The sequence below is a fragment of the Neodiprion lecontei genome, chromosome 7, assembly GCF_021901455.1.
Source record: "Neodiprion lecontei isolate iyNeoLeco1 chromosome 7, iyNeoLeco1.1, whole genome shotgun sequence".
NCBI lineage: Eukaryota > Metazoa > Arthropoda > Insecta > Hymenoptera > Diprionidae > Neodiprion > Neodiprion lecontei.
The window spans coordinates 24,803,011-24,830,953 of NC_060266.1; the positions used below are offsets into that span (position 1 = coordinate 24,803,011).

Below are 27,943 nucleotides of genomic sequence, written 5' to 3' on the forward strand. Positions count from 1 at the left end.
TCATAAATTTTGTATACTCATATTTACAGAATAAAATGTACATTCATTAATTCTAAATACATACACATACTATTTCTACCTTACTTATTTAGGTCGAGGTTACATAGGTTCAATATTCATGGATCAGTCAAACATATTTTTGTTCGAAAACAAGAATGAATTTACATTTCAGATGCTTTGTCAGTTTATTGATCAGTAGACTCATAGTTGCTTGTTGCCGAAATGAATACTTTAGCGCTACCTCACATCTTTAAAGCTAAGAATAGTAAATTTCTTTCCAGACAATCTTTGGCTTTAACTTAGATTTTTCATTGCCATTTGGTAATGTTTATTCATTTTTCTTCCTTTGTTACACAGGATAACTATACTTTTACAGTATTAATACTACAGTTGCATTTGAAACAGAATTTCCCTGCAAAATTAATTGGTACAGATACACTTACACGCTTTTGGAAAATCGGAACAATTGTAGGAACCACTAAAATATAAATTACTTAAACAAAGTTACAGTCTAAGCTACGTTACACAATTCGTCCTACTGTGTAATTTATCAAATCTATAGAGTAAGAATATTTTTTATTTATCCATTGAACAATTCAACCATGAGAGAAAACAGATGTGTATCTCTTCAAGTATCAAAGACAATGTTGATACGTTGAATTTTTTTTTTTTTTTTCTCTTTTCAAGTATTTGAAGTGCCAAACTTGGACAAAAATATTCTCCCTGATATTCCGTTGGAATAAAAACACATTAAATTATTAGGCGCTAGATTATCGTTGAGGCTTCTGTACTCTATGAGGACAGTGTTTACATAGTTTATTTATGAATAGCTATTGGCCTTTGACGAATTTTCGTTACAGAATACTTACATAGTTTATAAAAATCACAGCCACCTATTTTTTTCCAATCGATTTCCCATTGATACACGTCACAACTGTGGCGGATTAATATATTATGAATTATTTATGGGTGACAAAATCAACTGTCAACAACCAAAATTTGCGTTAAAATAATAAATACCTATTAATTCGGACAGTGGTTGTTCATATGCTCATTTTATTATTCTTCCTTGGTAAAGCTATCAAAAACGGTTACTTTAGTAACAGAAATCTTTTCTATTAAAATATAAATTATCAACAAAAGTTGTCAATATGAACGTAACATGTTTGTTCTTGATGGTTGATTATTTAATAATACCGAAGCCCTTACTTTAGTAATTCGCTTTGCTACAAATTATGACATTTTTTAATTTTTTTTTTTTTTCATTCATTCATAGTTGCGATTATTTATTCACATTATATCAAAAGTCTACACGGAAATGTTTACGTATATCCCATGTATGTATATGGGCAGACTTTTTCTTCGCAAACCTTTTTTCGTATAAATTTCATAAAAAATTTGTTACAAAAAATGTAATCTCACTCCAGAGATCAGTTGTGTAACTTGTTCATAGGTACAAATTTTTAAATACAATTCAATTTAAAAGCATTCAATTTAAAACATGTAGCCGTGGTCCACCTAAATTATAAGGTATATTCGAACACGATCAAATGACATAAACTTACGGAGAAACGATTAGACGTTGTACAGCAGACTATATTACAAGTTTGGCAACCTGGCAAGATGTTGTGTTGAAAATATTTGGAAAACAACCAAATTTTTTCACCATAATTGGATAATTATTTAATAGCGCTTGTTGTGAACCCAGCTTTATTTCAGTGCCTGATGTAAAAAAATTACTGCATAAAGTTACCTAACTCACTAGATTGCTCCTGCCTAAATTTTGCCTGATCTTGTTGCTGCTTGATAAAGGCACTCAGCCGGTTCAGCAAAAATTGTTTATCGTGTCCCTCAAGTACTAATTGATTTTTCAAGACAATTATCATGTGTTTGTTAGCGGCGGAAACTGCATAGTAATAATATAACAGCAATGCTAGAAAAATGAATGCCGGAATGCCGAAGCCAGCAGTGCTGACAAAAAATAATATCGATTGCAACCAGTTTGGAAAATCCATGAAAGTTGAAATAACCAGTGACCAGACTGTATCCCAACCCCTGAAAGGCCCGCATGACTTGGAGGGGAATAGTTCAGCTATAGCATAACCGACTGGGATGATGGCCAATGTGTAAGCCAGCAACAAGACGAGCATGAAGAGAGAATTGGAACGACTCGCTCTGTAAACCTGGCTCGACGGTGTGCTATTTACCAAACAGGCAAACTTTTTTACGTAAAATAGAAAAAAGGAACCAATGACTGCCATCAAAGGTAGCAGAGGAGCAAAGAAACAGCCCAGCCAACAAATTGTTTGAGAATATACGACATCCAAGACGTGTTTGGGCAGATCGAATTCTTGTTCACCTATAAATCGTATTATCTTGTTTTCCGTGTGCCGCGCGATCATAGATCGTGGAAAGTTTACGAAGAATGTGACAATGAATTGGACTAAAAAGTCGGTTATGTAAAGCTTGAAGAATTGTTGACCCACATAGGTTTCCCAGCAGGCCGGCTGCAGATTAGAGCTATTGTAACATTCGTCCTCGCCAACTTCTTGCACGATCAGCTTATAAAAGGAGGTAAGCAAGACGCACAGAGAAGCGAGTCGCAGAAAGACTGTCCTCAATAATGTTACTCTCACAATAACTAAAGGGCTATAATTTTCCAAAACTATCAAATACCTGAATAGCATTGGAATTGTTAGGTTCAAACCAACGATGCACATGTACGGTAAAAATTCGAAGAGTAACTGTGTAATGTTACTGAGTGTTATTTGAAAGCCCTCATCGCTGCTGGTCACTGGGTACGAAGCGATAGAAGCATAAGAAATATCGATAATATAGTAGATGAATGTGGCGCTACCTATAAGTACTGATATCACAAATATATTAACTAATAAACGAATCAGGAATAACTTGATCTTCTCCTCTCGTGTTCGATTTTGCCTTTCCTCCTCCATTCTTTCTGCCTCTATAAATGCCTTCATTTCGTTGTACAATGCCTTGTGCTTTATTACCGCAGACTTCTCATTGTGAATGCAGTAATCCCACCCACCAAATACTAAGTTACAATACTGATAAAACTGGCCCTCCCCCTCCACGACTCTTTCCTTGAAACCTCGAGCTGCTGATCTGACCACCGCGATCAGACTCAATAGGAAAATCGCTATGATAGTACAAATATATGCTAATGGCAAGTTATACTTGAGACCATCGCCATCTGTACCGTATGTTTGATACGTGTAAAAGCCGTAAAATAACAGGGTGAATTCCATAATACCAGAACCTTGGACTAGGTCAGTGATGTCAGTGGATGTGCTCGTGTTAATGTTCTGATATGCTTTCGAGCAGCAGGCGACACTGCCATTTGTGGAATTGGTACCGTAGACGCAGGACTCAGCTTCTGGTGCTACCATCAGTATTGTGGGCAGAAGGATAAAAGCCAGTATCAGCAGAAACAGCAGTACGTTTAAGAACATCAACCATTTTAAGAACAAAAAATATGCCACAATGCCTGTGCCAAAGTTTCCTTCAATTTTTTTCAAACTGTGGTGCCACAGTTCCATTTTCGAGTACGTCTCTTTCAACCGAACACGAAACTGCTGCCATACCTTTCTACGCTGCCATTTCAGCTGATCAAATCCTTGCAGTCGCAGTTTTGTCGCACTCTTTGAAAGAAAATAATGTTATATTAGTTACCGAATAGTTTACGTCTAATTAAACTTAGCAAAAAAGGATAATGGAAAAGCGAAGAGATTTATACCTGCAGCTGATGTTTCAGCTGTATTTTTTGAGCCATGCAAATCGGCATCGCCTTTATTTGCATTATTTCTTCCCAAATTCGTTCCTCATTGGACAAGTTTTCCGAGAGGTCAGGCAGCATCGCTACTGCGACATCGTGCACATTAGTAGACATACGTCGCACCGTACTTGCTCCACGGGATCGAGTGCTTGTTCTTCGTCTAAGCGTAGTTCGCGGCTCATTTCGAACACGCTTTGTAGTTGCTAAAACAGAGGAAATAATAGCATCTAGAAAATGAGTAAAAATGACAAACTGTCGGACGGAAAAGAGTATGACAATGATAAATTGTCTTACCGACACGGGTTTTTTTGCTCGGTAGTAACGTGGCTATGTGTGACGGATCTCTTTGCAGTGCCTGAAGGTCAGCTTCTATGGCCGCAGGATAGCTTTCTTGATAGAATTCTGCGCCAGCTTCTTCCCACCCTTGACCGCCTCCTCCGCCTCTCTTTTTTCGCTCACCGCCAGACATTTTGGTCTTGCAATTATTTGTCAGAAAGATTTACTAGACGCGGTATTCCTGTGTTTCAAAGGGTTACACAGCTGTTATGATCGGTGCGGAATATTTATCACCAGTGGCAAGATATGGTGCAGGGAACGAACTCGAGTTAATATTGTGAATAACACAGGAAATTGGACACCTTATTAACAGCTACAATACATCCGAACACGATAAATGAGAAGATATAATCAGACGTTGATCGGAAACGTACGGTACGTCCGCGTTTAACGAATTCTTTTAATCTGTGATAAGCGGTATCTTTTTAATCATTGTACCTATGAGTAATAACTGACTCGGAAACAACACATTTCACTTATCAAACCTCAATCTGGCTAAGTCCAAGATTGCCTCAGACACCGACGAGTTATACACAATTCATACGTGATCGCTGCGCATTTTCCATTTTAGTTGGAATTTACTGTTCCAGAGAGTCGGATTTCCCGATCTCCTTTTAAGGTATTTTTATAATTCTAAAACCCATTTTGGACCGAGAACAATGACCGTGTTTCTCTCATGAAACGGAGAAATAGATCGAATCGTATGATAAAAGTCTTGTCTAGGTCGAGCGAGGCTGAACCGTCAACACACTTGGGCATCGTCGCTTTAATTGTAAACGTCAAATTATTTTGGAGAGTGAGCTGCTTGATGGCTGAAAGGAAGAACACGAACCGAATGCTACCTACTCATCTCTGCTACGCGCAGAGCCCGAATCGCAAGGTGGCGTCATCTCTGAAATATCAATAAAATAAGGCGGGTGACGTTGCCTTGAGCTGGAAGCTAAGGGCTTTGATTATCCTACGCTACCGACCGAGCATACACGTACGGAGGTGGTATATCAGTACATTTTGTCTTTCTCGCTCTGCGCCGTGATTGGCTGAACTCGCTCTGCTAGCCAATCACGGTGCAGAGTGAGAGAGACAGCGTGTACTGAGATTTACCTCCATGCTATGAGCTCTATAATACTACATAGCGGGCGACTGTACCCCCATTGACCATAATATCGTTTCACACGGCACTCAGACATCACTTTGCATTCATGATTCAGCATTAGAACGCAAAATATCGGAAATCATTTCGAGTGGCCAGTTGTGTGACCAGTCGCGTTTGATCAACAGAGAGTGTTGTTACGTTCCATTTCTCCGCAACCGGTATCTCGTAATAATCCAAAATGACCGTGAAGGGGGTTTGCGTTCTCAACGGAGAAGTTAAGGGCACCTTATTCTTCGAACAGGCTGTAAGCTTAGGAAAAGATTTCTTTTACTTCTGTTTCTCATCGCCTCCTTGATACCCGCTCCTACCTCAATTCGTCATAATTGCTATTTCAGGGAGATTCTAGCCCCGTCAAAGTCACCGGAGAAGTGACTGGTTTAAAGCCTGGGCTACATGGCTTCCACATACACGAGTTCGGCGACAACACTAATGGTTTGTATTAAGAAAAATTGCAAAAATAAAAATATATCAAGGAAACTATTACCTTGTTGATATCAGCGAGAAATTACGTCGCTGATGTAGCACCATAATTTTAGATACTTCAAGTCTGACTTGCAACAAAAAATGCAATTTGACTTGGTGATCATAAGTCAAGGTTCACGGTCAACAGGCAAGGAATGAAAACTTATCTCCTTGTTATATAATCCAATACTGTCCATTAGCAATATTTGAATAGGTATCCTTGTGCTGAGTCACTCTTAACGTTATGTAATTAGACAGATTAATTTGATTACAAGTACGGATATTTTTACAAAAGATTTATGACTTGAACAATACTGACCTCGTCATTGAGAAAATTCACTGTATGAGGGATTGGTTCCTAATGACTTTACACTACATATCTAAAAATTATTCTCCATACTGTGCTATACTTTAAATTGCTGATGAATTATCACTTGTTGGGGTAACTTATCTATTTCGTAAGTCACTTCATACATTATTCAAGCTTATCTATGTATGGTATAATACAAATACTTTTTTAAGGATGCACCAGTGCTGGACCACACTTCAATCCGTTAAGTAAGGAGCATGGAGCTCCCACAGCTGAAATTCGTCATGTTGGTGACTTAGGAAACATTGAGGCTGGAAAGGATGGCGTTGCCAAGGTCAACATAACAGACAAGCTGATTCAGCTGCAGGGACCACACAACATCATTGGCAGAACAGTCGTGGTAAGTGACTGACTAAAATTATATATTTTTTTCCATGAAAGACAGATATATAGTCAGTCAAGGTGGCGAAAGACCAGGAAGCCTGGGAAAAATCAGGGAATTATGACGGACATTGAAGGTGCAAAATTTCTGGAGCTCTTGTTTGTAAAAGCCCAGCACTATAAGAAATTCTGAATTTTTTAACTAGAAAAGTCAAAAAATTGTATTTCAGGAAAATTGTCATCGCCCTGAGTACATATTATGTTAATAATGTGCTAAAAATTGTGGTGAATATCGCAGGTTCACGCAGATCCCGATGACTTGGGCCTAGGTGGGCACGAGCTGTCCAAAACAACTGGAAATGCGGGAGGTCGTTTGGCTTGCGGCGTTATCGGTATCACAAAGGCCTGACTGCGCAATAAAATCTAAAAAGCCATCGCAGATATATCGATACTGACACTTTATTCTTACTTTTATCTTGATTGTTATAATTACTATTAATACTGGTCTCTTGAACTTTCCAAAAGTTACTCGTCATTCCCTGTATGTACTATTAGCATAGATACATTGTTCTGAAGAAACCACCAACTATCTCGTTGTGCCTTGTGCCAGCGATACACATATATAATAAAATCTAATTAAAAATAATTTGGTCGCATTTCTTCAATTTTTTTCGAAACGGACATCACACCCAGTGAGTGAAATGATAATTATCACCAACGTTAAACTTTTATTTCGCATATTCGTTTTACAATTATCAATAATTAATCTTTTACGATACTGCTGTAGACTCACCTGACATTGTGAGGAAATTTTTATTGGTTCTTTGTAGAAATAACCACTTATTCATTCGATCAAGTGATTTCTCGATATATATAAATAATAACATGCGATGGTCTATACAATTTCATAAATATCCAACAATTATTATCATTCCATTTTAAAAACAAAAATATATATATTTATATATCATAGATTAAATAATCAGTTCTACTCTTCACTAAGAATAGAAGTTGAGAATTGCAAACACAAATTATCAGTCTTCGAAGCCTAATTCAGGGAAAATAGTAAGAACCATGCACCTCTATCATTTATCACTGTCGATTTTATATGTATACAATTTATTTTGGTAAATAAAACCTGCAGAATACGATGATTCATCACTACTGAGAAAGCAATCTGAAGATGAATATTAATACACAGAAAGTAATTTTCGATTCAGTAATCACTAAATCTGCCACGAGGTTGATGGACTCTTTGACCATAACCATAACGGTTGTGAGCTTGGGGAGGGTATTTAATTGCTCTTTGCCCTGACCAGCCACTGTTTGGATTGAATGATGCCGATATCGCATTAGGAGGTATTGGAGGTCCTGTGGAACCTCGCCACAACATGACGATTAACAAATAAAATCCGCCAACACACTTGGTGAAGAATTCAATAATTCCCATTGTTATGGGCGTTGTCGATCGAATTACGTTTGATAACTCTCGAATTAATTTTAAACTGTAGTCACACAGGAACTTGGAAGCTTCTATCAGGAAAGTCACGATGACCAAGATCAACACTGAGCAAAATTTAACGGTCTCCCGAATGTTCTCATATGTCAATACCTATAAATTGAATAGAATATCATGTTATTTTAGTGGAATAAAACAAAAAATTGCGGGTACATTTGAAAAGGCCAGCTAAAGGGCTGAGAATAGTTTAGAATGCTCGAAAAGTATAACAAAATTATCTTTACTTTCTTAATATTCAGTATGCACCAGGCAGAGGCATCAACCAATAGATGTAATACGAAATTTTGCACTTGAGACCACTCGAGTTCCTGGTAAAATTTGTGTAGATCAAAATTCTCTATAAGCTCAGACGAAACCAGTTCCCGTTTAGTAGCCTGGCTGCTTTCAGCATGAAATGGTCGCAGGTGTTTCAATCTCAGACATATTTCCCTTTGATACAAGTCAACCGACTGTACTTGAAACCAGTGTTTACCCAAAGGTATTTGAAAGAGGTTCACCCAGAGGCAGTAACCTTTTGGCGTTCCGTCATGTTCGTTATCTGTTACATGGAAAATATGGGAGTGTTATTCTTCTACTCGCTTGAAAAAAAATACATCATTACAAATAGAGAATTTGGATACCGGTTTGATCCTTGTTCTTACATCAAAACTTTTGGAATGTAAGTAGTGAACAACTTCTCTCAAGGTACACCATAGGCTTGATCACTTACCAGTTACACCGAACCATAAGCTTCGTCCGTAAGTCTCACGAGTCATTTTTGAAGCTTTTATCAAAGCAGTTGAAAAATCTGTTTCGTCGGTGTTCACAACGACCAAATCTCTGTGAAGAAACAAGTTGATGAGAGATGTTTGCAGCTGGTGCGATTTGGAATATAACTTTTGCTAAATCTTACCTGTACGTGGAGAGAAAATCTACGTAGTGTCGCTCTACGTACTCTCCGGCGAATACTTTTCCAACGAGTATTCGTTTAAGGGACACTAAAACCGTTTGCTGGCCGTTCGAAGAGTGGGACAAATGCGTCCACTCTGAAGTGTCGCTGTCGTTCGGATCTTCCATTACGATTGAAATGCGAGCTCTTATCTTTTTTTAGAGATGATCAGTGAATGGTAAGGATAATCCAGTAGAGAACTAATATTGTTTTGACAGTTGACTGAATCATTATATTACTCCAACTCGCTGAATTCAACTCATTGAAGAAAATAATTCAGCATGTTACTTCTGACGAGTAATTTTTTGCGACGACTTTTACAACCGACAAACTTTTTTTTTATACGTACGCGTACATAATACCATTAATTATTTACCATCTCTCGCGGCTAGTCACACGACTGGAACATGCCGTTGTCGAGCAAGTAACAAGTGCTACCTGCTCCAGCTGATTGCAAATTTGTTTTCGAGACTTCCACACAGAGAGCAGCACTTTCGAAACTGATAATATTCAATTAATTCTACAATGAAATTATACTTCAAGTAAACAATGTGAAAGAAATTGACAATTTTTTCACCCTCATTGAAAAATTAGCTGGTTTCTATTTTCCGATGAGAAAAACCAATTTTGTAATTTTGCTACATGACAAAAACTTGAATTGCTATTATTCCCGGGCAAACAAAACACGATCTATGTACGGTTGATAGGAACGGAACGAACCAGTCCGTTCCATTCCGCTGTACAAACCGGTTCAAACTCCGTATTCGGTTCGAAATGTTCGGCGTGAATTTTGCTCGGTTGATTTTACATTTCATAGATATAAAATATGCATAAATTGCATTCATTCGTAATCAATCTCTATGATATAAAGAATAGGCTATCAATCTTGTGCAACCAGTGGACTGAATTGCTTACTCCAATTGCCCTAATTCGACTACAATCAAATCAAAGATCATGCAATGTAATGGTATTATGGCGGGATCTGTGACATCACGTATATACATGACGTTGCGACTGATGCATTCGTGTAAGTCAGCTGCTTATACACCGTTCGATTAAGATCGTTGACTGATAATAACAAAATAAATATTACCCCGTTTGTGTTTAAAATTTCGAAGCAGTATTTCATGTGCTAAAGCGTAGTAAAGTCGTTGACTAAAGAATTAGTCAACGGCAAAGTGAATCCTGTGCGGAACGCTGTGCCGAAAGAAACAACAACGAAACAACTAAAAATGTTTAGGCTGAGCTGTAATTATATATTCGTGTCGAGAGATTAAGAGTCAAGCTTACAAGGACGTTTGGAACCATTCTGCAGTACGAAGATGGCAGAAACGCAGCACGGGTAAGTCGCATGCCTTATAATATGCAAACTAAAAAAATTTAAAGAGAAATCGTTGAATCCAGCGTCTTGGCGATTGCGCGAACTTTGAAAATGGAGTATTTACCCGCTGTCGAGTGACGCGCGTGGTCACACGGAAGACGTAAGTGTTACTAACCGCTATTTTGTTCATTATTCGAATCCCATTGTTCATCTATAACGTTTGGACAAACATGGGTGTAATATTCGAGCACATGGCGGCATAACCGAATTGAACCGAGTGATAAAATGTGTGTTATTTACCGGTAAACGTAGTTATTGTGCGAATTACGTTCGACAGAGTTACGTATCGTTGACACATAATGACAATATTTATTACGCTATCTACGGCGTACCGAGAATTCACTCACCGGCATTAGAAATACAAGATTTCCGCAAACGTTTGCGGAACGATGGCAAAATAACCTTCCATTTTCGTATACTTTGTATATATAATGTTGGAGTTTTGTCCTTTGTGCGATAAAAATGGATACAAGAAAAAACTTGTGCTCTTCCAAATTAATTTCGAGGAGGCCACGTGGCTTTGCGAGTCTCCAGAGGTAAGATACACTCTTCATTTATATTTCATTCTGAATTGGATAATTCGTCGAGTTGTAGAAACGACAACTTTCATAGTTACCATTTACCCAATTGGTCTTGTACTAAACCGTAAAGTAGTAATTTTAATTTCAATCGTTATTCCCTTCGCAATATCATGTAAACTCATCGTCATCTAACCCTTGAATTTTCTAGTGCCCTTGGCCGTTTGGATATCAGGAATTCAGATTTGTGGAAAGAAAAGTTGGAGAGACTTGGTCTGCGTCGTGGGAACAGCCCAAACCGGCGATAGTCATAAAATCGTCTGAACCTGTTCATATTTCCCTCAATGAACTTGGGTTGGATACTCCGCCAGTGACGCCAGGCAGTGGTTACGAAGTGGCACAAAAAGAGTCGTCTACCGGTGATAGTACATGCTCAGCAATTAGTCTTAACTTAAGTACGAACAGCGTTGTTAACTTTACAAGCCATCCTCGATCAAAGAGTAATTGCAATAAACTGCAAGGTTCCGTTACTAGTGAATGCGGAAGTATTGATGGCGAGAGTATAGAAATCAGATTAAGCAGCGAAGAGGAAGTGTCACCGCATACCACCAAAACTAATGTCCACAGTTTCAAAAACGCGGAAACGCTGAATAACGACAATCAGCGACTTGGAGGTACCGTTAATTCCTCAAAACCAAATAGTGATTTTAGTTTAGAAAATGATGTGAATTTGGAGAGCTTGAGTAAGTCTCGTTTGGCTTCTCAAGAATTTATTAATGCCTGTGATGTTGCGGAAGCAGCGACGGAATCGTTATTTAATATTGGTAAACCGTTAGTAAACAAACCCGCGGCCAAGGTAATAGACAATCACAAGATCTTAAACAATTTGGATAATGTGAATTCTGATTCGACTGTAAAATGTAAAGAATGGTTGAACAGCAATACCAAGACTACGATAAACAAGGAATCTTCTCTTCCCGATGTTGACTCTAAGAAGAAAGTGATCGTCTACAGGATTGAAACATTGCCGCAAAAATTAGGCACTAGGGTATTAACAGCTAGCAAAGAAGATACAAGCAGCGCAAAGCAATTTCCTAAATTTCAAATAATTCAAAAGTCAAGTGTGAAACCAGTTGGGACTGCTATTTTTCCAAATCAAAGAAATAGTAACAGATTTCTTCCTATAGTGGTAACCAATTTGCCACAGAAAAATTATACAGTTCCGTTGGTAGTACGAAACAAAAACCAGAAAACACTTGGTGACTCGATGCAGAATGTAAATATTGTAGAAAAAAATAAGATCGATCATATTACTGCCGGCGATAGACTTATACCACAAAACGTTACGGTACAGAAAAATTGTTCCAGTATGATTAAAGTTGAACAGAAAACTGTAGTCATAGATGGCCTACCGCCGATAAATGTATCCTACGAGATTCCAAGTTTCATCGAAGAGTGCAATGGTTTTCAAAGTTCGAAGTGTAGCAATGAAACGAAAAATGAAAAAATGGACATTCACTCAGGTCAAGAAACAGTGGCCGACAATTCCATTTTCTCCATTAATACCAAAGTTGAGTCTGTCGCTGATTATGAGACTAAAGATAGTCCGTCTGCAACCGGTATTCCAACCAAGATTGATACTGGACCCATGAAAAAACCATTGAAACGAACCATTAATAAAATTAACAAATATGAAGGCTTCAACTTTGAGTCATTGAAGAAAAAATTCAAAAGTAATGCTGGGCACCGAAGTGATGAGAATAACAAAACTAGTGTTCCCGATGCATCGTCACATGATAATGCTGATACGTGTTCCGATTCCACAAGTACTTCAGAAACGTCATGTGCTACTACAGTTACCGTCGATTCAAAGTCAGAATCTGTTGGTTCTAGTAACAACGGTAACCCGAAGTCTACTTCTGGCATGGGGAATATCGGTATGGCAATATCAAGCTCAGATTCAAAAAGTAAAACTATGTTTACTCTAGAAAACGATGCAGTGCTGGATTCAAATTTAAGTCTAGATATGGTTTTAGATGACTTGCTGCTCAACGAAAGTGAAAACTTGCCGCAAACTTTTGGAGACGATTGGTTAACATCTTTGTTCGATTAATTCCAAAACTGAGCAGTTCCATATTGAATAGATGTCATTGCTGCTTAGGATTAGTCTGTAAAGACGGAAAGTTGTTTTTTTTAATTATTATTGAAATGACCCTTGTGGACTGTTACCGCAGGAGAAAATGTACAAACAACATAAATTTTAATTAAAAATAGCTTACAGCACATTCGCGAACTCAGTCCTGATTTATCATTTAATAGTACCGGGTATTTATTTTCACGTTTTACAAATTATTAAACGTCTTCTCCTGACCGGAATTTCGACTAATTTCATCTTCAATGTACCGGGTATTATTCAGTTCGAAAAATGTTATTTAAATGCAATATTTAATAATAATATTTGTATGGTTTGCACCATGTAATCACTTCAATTTTACATGAATGGTACATCAAATCACAGTTACTACCAAATGCTTAACATTTCATACTTGTAATGCACCGTATTAATTGAATTGCTGGCAAATTTGGTTGAAGGCAAACCTGCATAAAATAAATAGCCATAGTACGAACGTTATTGTTTGTGAACGTTATAGTTTACACGTTCCATAGTTAATTTCGTGACACACATGCGTATTTTTATATTCTTAATATTGCTCTGTACAGTTAAAAGTTTATGTTATAATGAACTATTAATTCACCTGAATTCTCTATTTATGTTAATTCTTTGATAAACATTAGCAGCAAGTTCTTAAACTAGCAGTTAAGTCTTCTTCAGAATCAAAACATTGAAATGAAATTTTTGTGGCAATCATGAAAAATCTTTCCTGAGAACGGCCTGAGCATTCATTTCAATTGTTTCTTCTCGTTCCACAATTAGCCGATCAATGGTATTAACTTGATTGATGCTAGCCTCGGCAAATAATAAATTATCACCATCAAACGATTTTTCGTTGACAACAATATGACAATCTCCTTTTTCTACAAACTTGGAATGTTTTCTTTCATAGTGTTTCGTGAGATTGCCTTTCTGTGTAAACCTAAGATCACATTTAGAACAGGCAAAAGGTTTTTGTCCCGTATGCACCATCACATGTTGCTTTAAATTATATATCGAGTAAAATTCCTTTGAGCAGAACATGCACTTGTGCTGTCTTTCAAAAGTGTGAAACCGTCTTACGTGATCATTTAACTCTGATAATTTTCTAAAACTGTCCTCACAGTGATCACATTTTCGCGGTTTACCTCCTCCGTGCCCTGCCCTGTGCAATTCCATTTCCGATAATTCAGAAAAGCTTCGCCCGCATATGTCGCAAGTGTGAGGCCTTTCACCTTCCTTGTGTATTTTGACATGCTTAGTTTTATTTGCCTTCTGGGAAAAATTCTTGCCGCAAATTTCGCAAGAGTACGGTTTCTCACCCGAGTGAATTCTTGAATGTTGTTGCAAAGCTCCAAGCTGAGCAAACGATTTCAAACATATTTTACAGTCGAACGGTTTCTCGCCCGTATGTGTACGCATATGTTTTTCAATATCGCTCGGTCTAAGGAAAGGCTTGCTGCAAATATAACATCGATAACGTGGATTGCTGTGGAATTTTTTGTGAAAATTCAACTGTCCCAACTGAGCGAATCGTCGGTCACAAATTTCACATGCGTATGGTCGTTCTCCAGAATGTACCGAAGAATGTCTCTTCAATAACGAACTGCTGGCAAATATTCTATCACATTCTGAGCAAGGGTGATCGACTTTTCTTGGACAACGTCCTCTCCTCTTTCGTTCTCTATCCGAATTTCCTAATTGTGTCTCACTTGTCCATTCACGGAATTTCTCTTTCACTTTCACAACGCAGACGTCGCTTGATGCCAAAGCGATGCTCTTTTCCCTCCCAGGGATAGATATCTGTTCATCATTTGCTCCATCTAATCCGTTGATTTTCTTCGACTCTGAACACTGAGAGTCTTTGATTACAGAGCAGTTATTTAAGCTTTCCAATGTCGGCATGTCTTCATTTTCCAACTCAAAATTTTCATCCAAGTATGCAAAAGCATTCAAGTAATTGGTACTGCCCTCAGCATCGTTCGATTCTGCAGACGTCTGTTCGATTTCTTGACAATCATTTGGCTGACAATAATCCGCATAATGTGCCGTAACTGAATCTAAGTCACTGAAGCTATTCTTGCACCGCAAACATTTATATCTAATTTGTTGTTCGATGTACTTTCCACAACGTATTTCCTGATGGATTTCTTCAACTTGGTAACAATCTGCGTCGACATTGACATTAGTTGATGAAATTTCATTTAAAGTCGAACTTGATTCTTTGAAAGTTTGTAAATCTTCATCAGTTTCCCTTCCTGTAAATTTCTCTACAGGCGTTGCATCTTTCGTAGCATTATCTATCGACAATGATTTATCCTTAAAGCAAATTTCCTTTGCCGAACCCTCTATATCATTGTTACAAGTTTTTTCAACAATTTCAGAGTTAGTTCCACCTTCCAAAATTATTTCATCAACAGAACGTTGATCCGTATCAAGGCACATGATATGATGTTCGGGTATATTTCGTTCCAGATCAAAATCGTTATTGAAATTTTCATGTTTTGCAATATTTTCTATGTCTGGAAGCTTCTCTAAGCACTGATCACCAAAGTAACATTTCTCCTTCGGATTTGGTTGCGATTCTAGATCATTCCTTAATAGAACTTGTTGTCCACCTGTTAACTCTCCACCGCATAGGTTCCGTTCGTTTTCTTCGGATAAAGATTTTTCGACAGTCTCTGAAGATTCAGAATCATCTTTCAGTTTTGACTCTGATTCTTTGATGAGATCCTTGGCCTTTCCGTAGTTTTGAATCAGCATGAAGTAAGCTTGGGAACAAGTTTCGCGAAAGGCATAGAACGTGTTCACCGATTCTTCGCAAGCAGTGCATATTCTCTTTGGAAAAAGATCGTCTTCTTGAATCTAAGAAAAATAAGAATGAAAAGAAATTGTTTGTCAAGTTTTAATGTACTGAATTTTTTTCTCTTCCGTAACTGGCAAAGGAGAGATTCATCTTATTTGACAATCGCTACCTACTGTAAGTGACACGCAGACCATAATCTTCATGACGAGTGATACGCCATTCAGATACTTTTGGGGAAATATTGGTATAAATTCTTTTTCGTCAACTTTTGCCAAGCATAAGCGACACGTGTTTTCTGTACTGTTATTTCCCCGCATCGTTGGTTATTGGAAACGTCTTCATTGCCGTGCGTTGTTAAATAACCTCAAATAACATCACCGACAGTCGCTAAAATACAACCTAGAAGCCCGTCTCTAGGTGCATACCGATTCTGCGTATCTTTGAGTTTATCCCCACTCTCAATCTACAGTCGCATACAAATATAATTCCCCGTCCCAAATCCATCGAATGAAAAATACGTTAGATCGAAGTCAAGCTCAGCAATGCATTACAGATAATATGAAATACAAATATTAGTAGAATTACAACTAAATCATTCCTTCACAAATTATGGCGCATCTCGTACGTAAATTATTGAGTGTTTGACTTACTTTTTGAGTCTTCTGCACTCTGTTGCGCGCGCAGCGAATTAGAAAGAGACAAAGCTACAATCTGAACCCTATCAGGATTGTCACTTTGCAACGCGTTATCTGGTGGAAACAAATTTAACTAATGCAACCAGGCTGGTAGCTGACCGTTGACCGTATTTTTCCACGTACGAATGGTCGAACAGATATATTATTGATTATGTTTCGTTAATTTATGCGACATGAGTAATTTGAAACACCAAGATCTACGAATTCTTCAATTAAAATTCGAAAATTAGGTTATGTGTTCATAAAATGGCGCTGATAATCACTCTCTGACGTCATGAGGACATTTTCCAATAATAGCTGTCTCTCTCGGCACGTTCTGTCCTATAATAAAGCATATGCGCGTGCACGCAAAAATCCCTTACAGACAAATTAAGTGCATGTGTCCGGACCGTAGCATTAATGAGCTCTTGCGTCATCACAGCGAAATAATATCTGTCTAATCAAGCGTGTTTAATCAGCTTGATCATGTTAGCATTTCGCGATTGTGCATCGTATCGTTTGCTAATTGCTTAATTATCCGTAATTTTTCCACCAGCTGTTTGCTCGCAGTAATCGAAAAATATTAAAACATACGATGAGCACGCACAATAAGGACTGGAAATTGCGTCAATTGAAACCAGAACTATTTTCGTCTATATACTTAATTATGACGAGCGATTGGCCAAAATATTTTTACTGAAAATTCTACGGATAAATAGATAATTACGGAGGTTCCTTCTTCGGTGGAAAAATATTGTTGCGCTATTCGGGATCAACATTTTCAACGATTCTAAGAACTTGTGAAACTCTGAACGAGTCGTATTAACTAAGCTGAGATTTTATTCAAAATAATTCTGATGTTGGTACAAAATTTTATGAAAATTCAGTAATGTCGAACATTTTTATTTTTCTACAATATATCTGACATTTTTTTACCATCTACTGGCCGCGTATAAAACAGTTCAATTTCAATCTTTCCACAAAATTCAATTCCAATTTCTTGTTTCGATTGCCGAATAAATTCAGCAAATTTCGGTGAAATTCCCGATCTAAACTCTAAAAGTGCTCGATTCAAAGTTCGGGAAAACTAATATTTTAAAGAATTTCTTCTATACCTACGTATTTGTCTATCAATCATATGAAATGCTTTTTCACCACGGTTTTGAGAATTATTACTATGATTGGAAAAATGGTAGAAGGATCAAAACTTTCGTAAAATATGGTGTTAAAACGAAAACATTCGTTTGTTTGTAATCTCCGTGCAGCGATTTTGATTTTTTCCTCACATATTTGCTGGCTGCAACCATTTGGCTGAAGCTGAAAATGATACGAATAAACAAAGTAAATACGAGTTTTGGGAATGAACATGACCTAACAGGTACAGTGGGCGATAATTGTAATCAAATATGTTAATACGCAATTCGAATCACGTGTTTTGGAACTGGGATCGCGCACTTGTATCAAGCTATCGAATAAACTCGGGGTCGATCGATTGGTATAAATACGGAACCACCGGTTCACGTTTCTCACTGATCGTGAACTATCTTTACCAAGATACATCAAGATATTTACCATGAACCAAGTCGCAGCTCTTATTTTCACCGTGTTGGTGTGCTTCCAATTGTACGCTGCGATCGACGCCGCCTGTGAGTATAACGAATCTAGTTGTAACATATCACTGCGAATAAATTCGCTCATAGTTAAAGTATCGTCAAGAAAGCGAAATGCAAGTCGAACTAAACGTTGTTATACAATATTTTAATTTTAATGCGTCGTCAGCAAATGACGATATCTTTCGATGACTAATTTCGTGCTTTCGTATTTTTCAGCCATACTTTCAGAACTAGAAAGTGCCGCGTCAGATGCAGCTTCAACTTTGACTGGAACTTCTTCTTCATCCAACTCTTCAGACACGTTGTGTAAGTAGAAAAAATCACGAATGACCCGATAGTGTGTGAGTATACGTTTACATGCAGCATATGTATACACGCACGCCTGTAATTAAGTAAGCCGTATTGTCAATCAATTCAAGCCTCGCAGCACTTTTTCAAAACATGTCGGTGGCCTATGTGTAAAGTGGCTAGTCAGTTACAACAAAGGTAGAACGCGCAAGCTGCAGAAAGCGTATAATAAAACGACAACACCATGTCGCGCAGGTAATACATGTTCATCTGTAATCATTTTCCATGTTTGCCTGTTTCAGCATTAGGCGAGGATACGATTTCGTCGATGGTAACTGACTTTGAGTCAGTTGGAACCGCGTTTCAATCACAGATGGAATCATTCGCAACTTGGTGGGCCAAGATGATGCTAACAGGTTAAATAAAATTGATTATATCCACGCTGAAAGATATCTGCAGCCTGTAAAATGACAATATGATTATAAATAAAAAAAATATCCGGTGAATCTAACAAATCTGAAAAATTTTATTTTACGACCTACCATGTATACTTTATTGTAGATATAAATGTATTTTCAGTTGAATAATTCCGCAAACTATCAATGCAAACCTACAATGCACACACCATTCAGGAAATGGTAGAATAAAACGATAAAACTCGGTATTTATTGATTTATAATTTCAGTGAATTAGCTAAGTGGAATTACTGGACTGACTTACTATAATTATTAGTGCCAATTACGTACAGAGTGTCCCATTTTAAGTGGAGTAATGGGAATTCCAGAGAAATATTTAGGATTAAAGGTTGATGGTGACATGAGAGATTGCTGTCTACCAATGTTCTTCTTATCTGTGTTTCATAGCTTCAAGGCCTCAGGAGTTGTGGTACTTTTAAGTCCGATATATAAGTATTCGCACTAAACTATTCAGAGTCAATCGGAGGGCCCGTCTGAACTCAAAAAATATGTCGGTCGTTGCTGACTCATTTCAAACTTATAATTGATAAAACGAGATTTTATAAAAATTTGATCATTTCAAAGCTCGAAATTATTCGAATTTTCTAAAATAAGGTTTAGTGGTTCTGTTTTTCGTCCAATATGCAAGACGGGCAAAACAGTACTTTTTTGCAGGACCGGACAATTTTTAATTTGGCATAAGCGTGCTTCGATTTTGACCAATTACTATCATAGATTATACTACAATAATTACTTATAATTATTAAGCTGAGGATTCCAAAGTTCAAATCTCCTGAAAATCAAAAGTACCATTATAAATTTCAAGTTATTGAAGCTAAATGTAATTTTTTTTTTTACACTTGGATTTGATTTAAAGACAGCTACGATTTAATCTAACAAAAAATGATATCTTTCTTACCAGAAAATATGAAGTGATTTCGACCTCTTCCTCGCCATCTTATATCCCCTCAAAACCCTAAAAGTTTTGTCCGTAAAATTTATTTTCATCAAGATATTTTGGAGATTATTTCATTCTACTTAAAATGAGACACCCTTTGTTACGCAAAGTTCTGTACGGAGTAAGGAGTCGCTTGGTTCTCCGGCAAAAATTACACAATATGCCATTTTGTACGTTTTCCGTCAAGCAGTTCACGTTCGAGACGGTTTTCCGTTGCCTTACTAATCTGCGTCTGCTAATTTTGTAACGATTATGACAAATTGATTAGAATGTGAACTAAAACAAGAGACAATTTTCATCCATTTGGATACCGTGAGTAAAATTTTCACCCACCGTTTACAATTGTTACTGTTATAGTTGAAGAAAATCGATCGCTTTATAATTCGCCGGTGAAGATTCCACGTCATTCGTCTGCCTCTTAGTTGAGTTTTCAGAATGAGCTTTATCAAAAATAACTATTATAGAGCACACTTATAATTTTCTAATAATTTAAAGCCCCGTACATAACGGAAATCAACGAATCGAAATAAGAGATATGCATTATTATCCAATCAGTATTGATTGTATATTTCTTATTTCTATTCCTGTTTTTTTTTTCCATTCTATGATGGGTGTAACGATCCTCGATGCTAAAATCAATGTAGAATAATTTGTAAAGTTGGTATTTTCGAACTATTACCCGCAATGGTTACGGATACATTGGTAAAGAAAAAGTTATTCACCAAATCATATTATAAGTAGTTGTTATTGAACGTCGAGTTGATGATTTTCGGACATGAAAGAAAAAACAGATGAAAATATATAATAATGTAGCGCCTGTTGGCAGGTAAAAATGTTTATAAGAGTTGTATAAATCATTTATAAGCGTTTTGGGTACAGTGAGCACAGGCATCCGAAATCACGTGTTTATCTGGCGTCGCACTTGTGTCAATTTGCCATAGAAAAATTGTCGGGATTGAGGGGTATAAATACAGACCTATAATGCGATTCGAGTTCACCGCCGAATTGTTACTGCCGAAGTACCGAATAGCACTTATCCGCCAATATGAAGCAAGCCACCACTCTGATTCTCACCATTTTGGTGTGCTTTCAATTCTACATGGCAATCGATGCTGCACCGGCTCGTAAGTATAATATACGTACATACATCATAAAATTACTAGATAAATTTTTTTGATCGTATACATAGCTATCAGCGAATGAATCCGCCACGATTTGTTGTACACCTATTTTTTCAGCAATATTTCGTTATCGTCTTGTTATTTAAATTACAATACAAATGGATCTCATGGTACAAATTACTTAATAGTATCGTAATTTTGTGCATTTTTATGTTTCAGCTGGCTTGTTTTCAAGCTTAGTGAGTTCATTGGTTTCTGATACGGCTGCCGCGAATTCAGCGGCGGTTTCGACGGCAGAAAGTGGCGCTGAAACCGTTTTGTCACTTTTAACGGGAGGGGCATCCTCGGATTCAGACACCGAAACCATAACCACCGAGGCGGCAACAACTACCACGGAGGCTGCAACAACGACCACGGAAGCGGCAACAACTACCACCGAGGCGGCAACAACGACTACAGAGGCGGCAACAACGACTACGGAGGCGGCAACAACTACTACTGAGGCGGCAACAACTACTACTGAGGCGGCAACAACTACCACAGAGGCGGCAACAACTACTACAGAGGCGGCAACAACAACCACAGAGGCGGCAACAACGACTACTGAGGCGGCAACAACTACTACTGAGGCGGCAACAACTACCACAGAGGCGGCAACAACTACTACAGAGGCGGCAACAACAACCACAGAGGCGGCAACAACGACTACTGAGGCGGCAACAACGACTACTGAGGCGGCAACAACGACTACTGAGGCGGCAACAACTACCACAGAGGCGGCAACAACTACTACAGAGGCGGCAACAACTACTACAGAGGCGGCAACAACAACCACAGAGGCGGCAACAACGACTACTGAGGCGGCAACAACGACTACTGAGGCGGCAACAACTACCACGGAGGCGGCAACAACGACTACTGAGGCGGCAACAACTACCACGGAGGCGGCAACAACGACTACTGAGGCGGCAACAACTACCACGGAGGCGGCAACAACGAGCACAGATGAAGAATCCGATTCAGCTTCAGCATTAGAAGACGCGGCTTCATCAATAGCATCGGATGCTTCTTCTGCGGCTTCATCAGCAGTCTCAACTGCAGAATCTTCGGCTTCATCGGCAATCTCAGCTGCAGAATCTGCTGCCTCATCTTTGACCGATTCATCATCGAGCTGCAGTGATTTCCTAAGTAAGTAGAGCATTATTTTTAAGCACCTACAACCGTATTGTGAGGCATATCAGTTACAATATCACACGGTTAAGATGGTAAAGATGAGATTGGCATTCGGATAATTTGTGCTCCGATATACAGCAACATAAAGGTATTTTCGCAGAAGAGTAAGAAACTCCAACTACAAAGCGAATCAGAAACAAAATTATTTTTGGCTTAGTATAGTTTTCGTTTATAATATTCTTTTCAATATTTGCCTGTTTCAGCGTGTCTCGAGGCAACGATTACGTCGGCGGTAAGTGACGACGAGTCAGTGGTATCCTCTGCTGTAGAAGACACGGAATCGATTGGTAGTTTGTTCACAAATTTATTTGGATAGAATTCATTACATGTACGCTGAAGGTTGCATGAAACCTGCTGCATGATAATACCGATTGTCAATAAAGTACATTGTACCCACATCATTCGAATTTTACAATTAACCTTATTGTTAGACAATTTTCCAGACAATTGCTGCTCCGAGATTGCAGTACGAAACGACATTGTTGTAATATTGTTATAGGTATACCTAAAATGCAACCCCAGTGAACGTAACTAAATGATCAACTAGCGCCTACTGGTGCAAAATCCCCAATATTTACTTGATCGTTACCAAGCAAATCGGTGGAACCCAGTTAAATGAGGACTTGCAATTAAACTTCCCGTTTGCATACCAATATTAACTATGAGACCACCGTCGAAGTGTGACGAATGAACAGAAAAATCAGTGAATTATTATGAAATTTTTTAAGTTCCAAAAAGCTCAGATTAATCTGCGATTGACATTAATTTTCGCTTGCAATTACAGCTGATACAGCGTAAAATCGACTTCTTTACAATTATTCTGTTCAAAACTCGAAGACTTTTCGATTTCAACACCAACTTAAAAATGATTCGACGTGGCCCGTTTGGCTGCATGACAAATAGTATAACAGTTGGTGAGAAATCAAGAAATTTTTTCCGAAAATTAGAGCTGGAAATTAGGAAAATGCCAGGGAATTCTTTACTTCGAATTCTGTCGCCAATGTAAAAACATTTCATCCGTGAAATCCCCAAGAATCCACATTGAAAATATGTGTCTGGTGCTTTTTGAAAGTAGTAGTTAATTGTTATGCTGATGCAGTAATCCGGTAAAGGTGAAGATTATACTCAAATTATGCTCCACTTTCTACAATTTTTCTTGCCTTTCCGACGAATATTTTTTTCGAATACTATCAATGCTGTCAATGTACGGCGTAAATTATTGGTTCGTTATTTCGTTGTATATAAGCAAGGCTTATTTGCGCGCAGTGGATGATTTGTTGTCAATGTTTGTTGAGAATAGTCTGTTTTTCACTGATATTGTGAGTGAATACTTCAAGATTTTTTTTTTTCACTTTAGATACAAGCAATAGTTATGATCTGGTTTAGTACGCATTTATGATGTAAGGGTAAAGGCTCGAAATTATATGTACGTGCCCAAATGGTGTCGCAGTTGTATCGATTGGGAAAATGTAAATTGGCATTTAAAATTGAATTAGTATTGCTCTATTAGTATTTTCGTGTGCTTCCAATTACTCTACGCTGCGATCGACGCTACCGTCTTGTAAGTATATTCAGGATCATTGTTGGAAGTAACTAAAAAAACAAACAAATAAAGCAGGAAACTACAGGTATCTTACGGTATGCTAATATAGTGAAGCAAAACCAAATTACTTTTGGCTATAAACAGTTTTAAGCGTAATCAGTTTCAACATTCGCTCGTTTCGACACATGCGAAAAATGTAGTAGGATCGTCAATAATTATAATTAGCTCGCGTCAGCCGCAAATGGCGCAAAAACACGTGTCGAATCATTAGCCGAGTGGGATGATTTCGACGCATGCCAATACTACAAATGACATTCGATATATTTACGCCACTTACGCTGAAAATTACCTGAAGCCTGTGAAGCGATAATGTGATTTTTAATAAAGTCTATTATGCCTGTATCATTCGAATTTTACAAGCCTTTAAAATTTCACGGCCTATTACACTGTTGTATTACACACCTGTAGCGCATTCTTAGCTCGCGGCAAATAAACCCATAAACAATTAGATGTAGAGAAAGGCTTTGCGACAGACATCGCTGTGATATATAATATTACAAAAGGTTTCGGATTCAATATCCGACACGAGGGTTAAAAAAGGTAACCCGCGTTGCGAAAACAACGTTAAAAGGGTTCTCCGAGTAAAGAAAGTAAGATGCAATTCAAATGAAGTACAAGCAAAGACAAAATCTGAAAAAAGACGGTGCGTCCAATTATATAATTGATATCTCTTTGAAGTGTGAGACATGGTCGTTCACAAAATATTGTTAGTCGACTTGAAGCAACGGTATTGGTTGGAATATTTGATAAATCAGTCGATTAGAAGGTTTTGATGTTCATATTATTTAACAGATATAACCGAGGTGACGACTGAACCGAGAAATCAAAGAAGTGAAGGATTTTTAATAAGAATTCGGAATTCTGCAAAGCTTAGCGAAAGTCTTGAAGAAATTTTGAATATTGGATTCCTCATTCACAGAGAAATTTGGGGGTCATTAATATCGCTTGGAATCATGTCGTGTATAATCGTGTGATATCGTCTACATACTTTATAATTATTCTGTAAAAACTTAACGCTGACCTGAAAAAAGCTCCGTGGCACGAGGAACATTATTTTTCGCCTATTTCATCTGATGCCAGCCAATTAGAACGATGAGAATTTTATAAAAACGCAAAAAACGGATTGTTATCACTTCGTTAAAGTAAAAATTCTACGCAGTTCTCGTTAGGCGTTATCATACGAATTTGCGGTTGAGAGACAAACAAACGAGAGCAAATATGCGTAACACGGCGCGCATGTGTTGGATATTGATCAAATAATTAATTAGTACGTATTTAGATTATAAGCGTAAATTCCTAAAATCAGGTGGTACAGCTAGCGTGGCTCTCGTGTCAATGCGTGGCAAAAATTTCGGGATTGACGATCGGTATAAATACCGACGGACTTGGGATTTGCATTCACCGCTGAATTAGCTACTCAAGCCTAAGTACCTCCACATATTCAACAACATGAAGCAAGTCGCCGCCCTGTTTTTCACCTTTTTGGTGTGCTCCCAACTATACGCTGTGAGCGACGCTGCTCCCTGTAAGTATTCACGAACACTGTTTACCTGCAAATAATTGGAAAAACTACTGGATAATACTTTTTTTTATCGTGTAATTATCGGAGGATCAATTCGCCGGATGGTTATCGATGTGCCCTTCGAATATATACATTTTATTGCCATGATCTTCCGGTAATAAACTTTTGTGCGAATAATTATACTGATGTCTCTTCATCGCTACAGTGATTTTATGAATTTTTATGTTTTAGCTGACCTTTTCTCAAGCCTGACAAGTGCTATAGAAACCGCGGCTGCAACTGTGGCAAATCAGACTTCAACTGCGGTTGAAACCGCGGAAACCGCGGCTGCAACTGCGGCAAATCAGACTTCAACTGCGGTTGAAACCGCGGAAACCGCGGCTGCAACTGCGGCAAATCAGACTTCAGATGCAGCTTCGGCAGTGTCTTCTGTGGATACAGACGCAGCTTCAGCATTAGCATCCGCGGCTTCGTCAGCAGCTTCAGAAGCAGAATCCGCGGCTTCCTCAGCAGCTTCAGCAGCAGAATCTGTGGCTTCTTCAGTGATTTCGAGTGCAGAATCTGCCGCCTCATCTTTGACCAGTGATTCATCATCATCGTGCACCGACACGCTGAGTAAGTATACATGTATACGGCATTACCTGCCAGCATCTGCTTTGCGAGGGACATCAGCTGCAGAAAGTGAAGAATGATACGAAGATGACGATAACGGCACGACATTGCGGCTCTTAACTACATAATTCATGCAGCGAGCATGAGAACGTTATCGCGGAGCAAGAAACTCCGCGCGTATCGTAGTATACTAATAAAATGAAGCGTACCGAATTATTTTTCGCCGACAGTTATACTCGTGATATTTATCAATATTTGCCTGTTTCAGCATGCGGCGAGGCAGCGGTTTCGTCGGCGATAACTGACATGGAATCACTTGCAACCGCCATGAAATCAAACTACGAATCAATTGCTGATTTCTGGACTAATTTATTTACCTAGATTAAATAAAATTCATCATGTCCACCCTGAAGATTGCCTCAAGCCTAATGAAATGATAATATATAAACTCTAGTAGAGCAGTGTATCTATCAATCGTTAAATTTTACAAAGTTGACATTTTTTTTCGCTCTTGTATGATATTTGGCTGCCAGATTACCCTCGAAACACCTGTTAGATATTTTATTAGCTGGCATCGGCACTTGTGTCGAGTAGCTCCGTTATACGAAAGCTTTCAATGTAACGCTGAAACTTTTGTGAACTGAACAGATGCGACAAAATAACTAAGCAGGTATACGACAACTCTTTTGTAATAATGTTTAATATTATTAACTATTATTTCATTGCGATTCTCATACAAGTAATATGGTATTTTAAGAAATGCGATAACTATGATCATTAAATAAAATATATAACAGATGCAGCTGTACTAGCAAAAATTAGTTACTCGTAGTGACCGTAATTACGATGACTGAAAACAAAACACACGACGAAAAGACGAAGAATAAAAAAGAAGTGCGATGGCCGGGAATCGAACCCGGATCAACTGCTTGGAAGGCAACTATGCTGACCATTACACCACCATCGCACATGATGATGCTAACATTATTTAGTGTTAAGAAGGATTGTAATAACATCTGCTTTTAACTTTGCATACTCTCAACTCGAGACTTTTTAACGTATAAATAACAAGTAATATTGGTGATTTATTTAAACTTATTTTGAACTACGTGAAAACCAGCGTATACTAATCTAGAAGATATATGTGTAAGAGCGTCAATCGCGCTCTATTCTAAATTTAGAATTTAGACGTTAATTGGCAGCTAGCTGATATCGCGATATTTTTGTCGGTAATACAGCGCGAAAAATGATTCTTGACACTTTAATTTATATCCAAGAATTAACTGATAACTAATTTCTTTTGTATGAACGTACGTGTACATTTACGTTACGGAGTAAGATCGTTCATCGAACAAACGGTCAAGCAGACGAAAAAGTAGTCAATGAACGTATCCGTTCATTCGCTCGTCGATCTCTCGAATTCACAGAATCATCGTATAGAAACTATATTTTGAAAAAAACTTTCAAAATGGAAAATATCGTGACACAAACATGAAGAAAGTGATTATATTCCTAATTGATCGCGGTTATTCCATGTTCGTGCAATGAATATAAAATATTATTCATACCTACGTGTATTATATATACGTATAAACAAATAAAGACGAACGACTTCAAAACTTGTCCGTTTTCGTTTCGTGCTTACATGCCGACAGTATTATCGAACATGCATTGAAGACATCTCCTGAATTCCGTTTGAAATCTCCATGAGGCATCGTCACTGTGCATCAACTGATCCGTATGCTAGAAGAATTTAGTATAGAAATTCACTTAGTATGCAGGAAACTGATTCACGTTCTTATCAAAGAACAGCCGGCTGCACATCTGAAAGTTAAACGTGTTACACCTGCATAGAAACCTGATGGTGACAGCGGTCAATTTGAAAGTCTTTGTACAGTATTAGAATTTGAAAATTCACAAGTTGATCAATGAAATGTATATGTGCAGCCTTTGAATATGAAGTACATGAATTTGAATTACTCCATTTACTATACGCTTTGCGATTATGTGTGTCATTTCTCGTGCAACTTTTTTTTATCATCGCATTACGAAGCGAGCTATTTTTAATGATATGAGGGTAAAAACTAGCAACAATGCCGATATTAACACGGGCGCTGAAGAG

The 27,943-nt window shown here is 37.9% G+C and overlaps 7 protein-coding genes and 1 non-coding gene across 10 annotated transcripts; 4 read left to right on the top strand and 4 right to left on the bottom strand.

Annotated features, from left to right (window-relative positions):
• Window positions 1-608: 608 nt before the first annotated feature.
• LOC107217423 (transmembrane channel-like protein 7) lies at window positions 609-4,976 on the bottom strand. The gene is made up of 3 exons (XM_015654945.2): window positions 4,091-4,976; window positions 3,758-3,999; window positions 609-3,662 (listed from the first exon to the last, which is right to left on the bottom strand). The coding sequence occupies exons 1-3, from the start codon at window positions 4,263-4,265 to the stop codon at window positions 1,737-1,739; spliced, it is 2,343 nt and encodes a 780-aa protein (XP_015510431.1). The 5' UTR covers window positions 4,266-4,976; the 3' UTR covers window positions 609-1,736.
• Window positions 4,977-5,300: 324 nt separating this feature from the next.
• On the top strand, window positions 5,301-7,084 carry LOC107217426 (superoxide dismutase [Cu-Zn]). The gene is made up of 4 exons (XM_015654948.2): window positions 5,301-5,529; window positions 5,621-5,717; window positions 6,270-6,457; window positions 6,737-7,084. Exons 1-4 carry the CDS (start codon window positions 5,464-5,466, stop codon window positions 6,845-6,847), a joined length of 462 nt encoding a protein of 153 aa, XP_015510434.1. The 5' UTR covers window positions 5,301-5,463; the 3' UTR covers window positions 6,848-7,084.
• A 62-nt stretch (window positions 7,085-7,146) lies between these two features.
• Window positions 7,147-9,331, bottom strand: LOC107217425. The gene is made up of 4 exons (XM_015654947.2): window positions 8,850-9,331; window positions 8,667-8,776; window positions 8,182-8,495; window positions 7,147-8,050 (listed from the first exon to the last, which is right to left on the bottom strand). The coding sequence occupies exons 1-4, from the start codon at window positions 9,011-9,013 to the stop codon at window positions 7,655-7,657; spliced, it is 984 nt and encodes a 327-aa protein (XP_015510433.1). The 5' UTR covers window positions 9,014-9,331; the 3' UTR covers window positions 7,147-7,654.
• A 994-nt stretch (window positions 9,332-10,325) lies between these two features.
• Window positions 10,326-13,644, top strand: LOC107217411. 2 transcript variants are annotated; one of them, XM_046745514.1, is made up of 3 exons: window positions 10,326-10,802; window positions 10,996-12,721; window positions 12,821-13,644. In XM_046745514.1, the coding sequence occupies exons 1-3, from the start codon at window positions 10,698-10,700 to the stop codon at window positions 12,895-12,897; spliced, it is 1,908 nt and encodes a 635-aa protein (XP_046601470.1). In that variant the 5' UTR covers window positions 10,326-10,697; the 3' UTR covers window positions 12,898-13,644. The 2 variants fall into 2 exon arrangements, with proteins under 2 accessions (XP_046601470.1, XP_015510419.2); XM_015654933.2 differs by having other exon boundaries at window positions 10,327-10,802; window positions 10,996-13,644.
• Window position 13,645: 1 nt separating this feature from the next.
• LOC107217410 (zinc finger protein 728-like) lies at window positions 13,646-16,360 on the bottom strand. Its single transcript, XM_015654932.2, has 2 exons — window positions 15,916-16,360; window positions 13,646-15,801 (listed from the first exon to the last, which is right to left on the bottom strand). Exons 1-2 carry the CDS (start codon window positions 16,057-16,059, stop codon window positions 13,651-13,653), a joined length of 2,295 nt encoding a protein of 764 aa, XP_015510418.2. The 5' UTR covers window positions 16,060-16,360; the 3' UTR covers window positions 13,646-13,650.
• Window positions 16,361-20,706: 4,346 nt separating this feature from the next.
• LOC107217424 (mucin-22) lies at window positions 20,707-22,482 on the top strand. Its single transcript, XM_015654946.2, has 3 exons — window positions 20,707-20,854; window positions 21,071-22,039; window positions 22,288-22,482. The coding sequence occupies exons 1-3, from the start codon at window positions 20,776-20,778 to the stop codon at window positions 22,398-22,400; spliced, it is 1,161 nt and encodes a 386-aa protein (XP_015510432.2). The 5' UTR covers window positions 20,707-20,775; the 3' UTR covers window positions 22,401-22,482.
• Window positions 22,483-25,064: 2,582 nt separating this feature from the next.
• Window positions 25,065-26,623, top strand: LOC107217418 (facilitator of iron transport 1). Of its 2 annotated transcripts, XM_046745516.1 has the most exons (4): window positions 25,065-25,212; window positions 25,441-25,551; window positions 25,606-25,824; window positions 26,090-26,623. In XM_046745516.1, the coding sequence occupies exons 1-4, from the start codon at window positions 25,137-25,139 to the stop codon at window positions 26,200-26,202; spliced, it is 519 nt and encodes a 172-aa protein (XP_046601472.1). In that variant the 5' UTR covers window positions 25,065-25,136; the 3' UTR covers window positions 26,203-26,623. The 2 variants fall into 2 exon arrangements, with proteins under 2 accessions (XP_046601472.1, XP_015510426.1); XM_015654940.2 differs by having other exon boundaries at window positions 25,441-25,824.
• Window positions 26,624-26,716: 93 nt separating this feature from the next.
• On the bottom strand, window positions 26,717-26,788 carry Trnag-ucc. Its single transcript has one exon. It is a non-coding gene; the product is annotated as a tRNA-Gly (tRNA).
• Window positions 26,789-27,943: the final 1,155 nt, after the last annotated feature.

What these genes read in the sequence shown, in the direction of transcription:
- LOC107217423 (XM_015654945.2), bottom strand. Translation starts at nt 4,265, where the DNA reads ATGTCTGGCGGTGAGCGAAAAAAGAGAGGCGGAGGAGGCGGTCAAGGG. An exon ending in GAGCAAAAAAACCCGTGTCG is followed by an intron (nt 4,000 to 4,090) that starts GTAAGACAATTT and finishes CCTCTGTTTTAG; the next exon opens with CAACTACAAAGCGTGTTCGA. An exon ending in AGCTGAAACATCAGCTGCAG is followed by an intron (nt 3,663 to 3,757) that starts GTATAAATCTCT and finishes TTTCTTTCAAAG; the next exon opens with AGTGCGACAAAACTGCGACT.
- LOC107217426 (XM_015654948.2), top strand. Translation starts at nt 5,464, where the DNA reads ATGACCGTGAAGGGGGTTTGCGTTCTCAACGGAGAAGTTAAGGGCACC. An exon ending in GTTCGGCGACAACACTAATG is followed by an intron (nt 5,718 to 6,269) that starts GTTTGTATTAAG and finishes TACTTTTTTAAG; the next exon opens with GATGCACCAGTGCTGGACCA. An exon ending in TCATTGGCAGAACAGTCGTG is followed by an intron (nt 6,458 to 6,736) that starts GTAAGTGACTGA and finishes TGAATATCGCAG; the next exon opens with GTTCACGCAGATCCCGATGA.
- LOC107217425 (XM_015654947.2), bottom strand. Translation starts at nt 9,013, where the DNA reads ATGGAAGATCCGAACGACAGCGACACTTCAGAGTGGACGCATTTGTCC. An exon ending in GATTTTCTCTCCACGTACAG is followed by an intron (nt 8,777 to 8,849) that starts GTAAGATTTAGC and finishes GTTTCTTCACAG; the next exon opens with AGATTTGGTCGTTGTGAACA. An exon ending in CTTATGGTTCGGTGTAACTG is followed by an intron (nt 8,496 to 8,666) that starts GTAAGTGATCAA and finishes TCCATGTAACAG; the next exon opens with ATAACGAACATGACGGAACG.
- LOC107217411 (XM_015654933.2), top strand. Translation starts at nt 10,698, where the DNA reads ATGTTGGAGTTTTGTCCTTTGTGCGATAAAAATGGATACAAGAAAAAA. An exon ending in GGCTTTGCGAGTCTCCAGAG is followed by an intron (nt 10,803 to 10,995) that starts GTAAGATACACT and finishes TGAATTTTCTAG; the next exon opens with TGCCCTTGGCCGTTTGGATA.
- LOC107217410 (XM_015654932.2), bottom strand. Translation starts at nt 16,059, where the DNA reads ATGCGGGGAAATAACAGTACAGAAAACACGTGTCGCTTATGCTTGGCA. An exon ending in TGGTCTGCGTGTCACTTACA is followed by an intron (nt 15,802 to 15,915) that starts GTAGGTAGCGAT and finishes TATTTTTCTTAG; the next exon opens with ATTCAAGAAGACGATCTTTT.
- LOC107217424 (XM_015654946.2), top strand. Translation starts at nt 20,776, where the DNA reads ATGAAGCAAGCCACCACTCTGATTCTCACCATTTTGGTGTGCTTTCAA. An exon ending in AATCGATGCTGCACCGGCTC is followed by an intron (nt 20,855 to 21,070) that starts GTAAGTATAATA and finishes TTTATGTTTCAG; the next exon opens with CTGGCTTGTTTTCAAGCTTA. An exon ending in GAGCTGCAGTGATTTCCTAA is followed by an intron (nt 22,040 to 22,287) that starts GTAAGTAGAGCA and finishes TGCCTGTTTCAG; the next exon opens with CGTGTCTCGAGGCAACGATT.
- LOC107217418 (XM_015654940.2), top strand. Translation starts at nt 25,137, where the DNA reads ATGAAGCAAGTCGCCGCCCTGTTTTTCACCTTTTTGGTGTGCTCCCAA. An exon ending in TGTGAGCGACGCTGCTCCCT is followed by an intron (nt 25,213 to 25,440) that starts GTAAGTATTCAC and finishes TTTATGTTTTAG; the next exon opens with CTGACCTTTTCTCAAGCCTG. An exon ending in ATCGTGCACCGACACGCTGA is followed by an intron (nt 25,825 to 26,089) that starts GTAAGTATACAT and finishes TGCCTGTTTCAG; the next exon opens with CATGCGGCGAGGCAGCGGTT.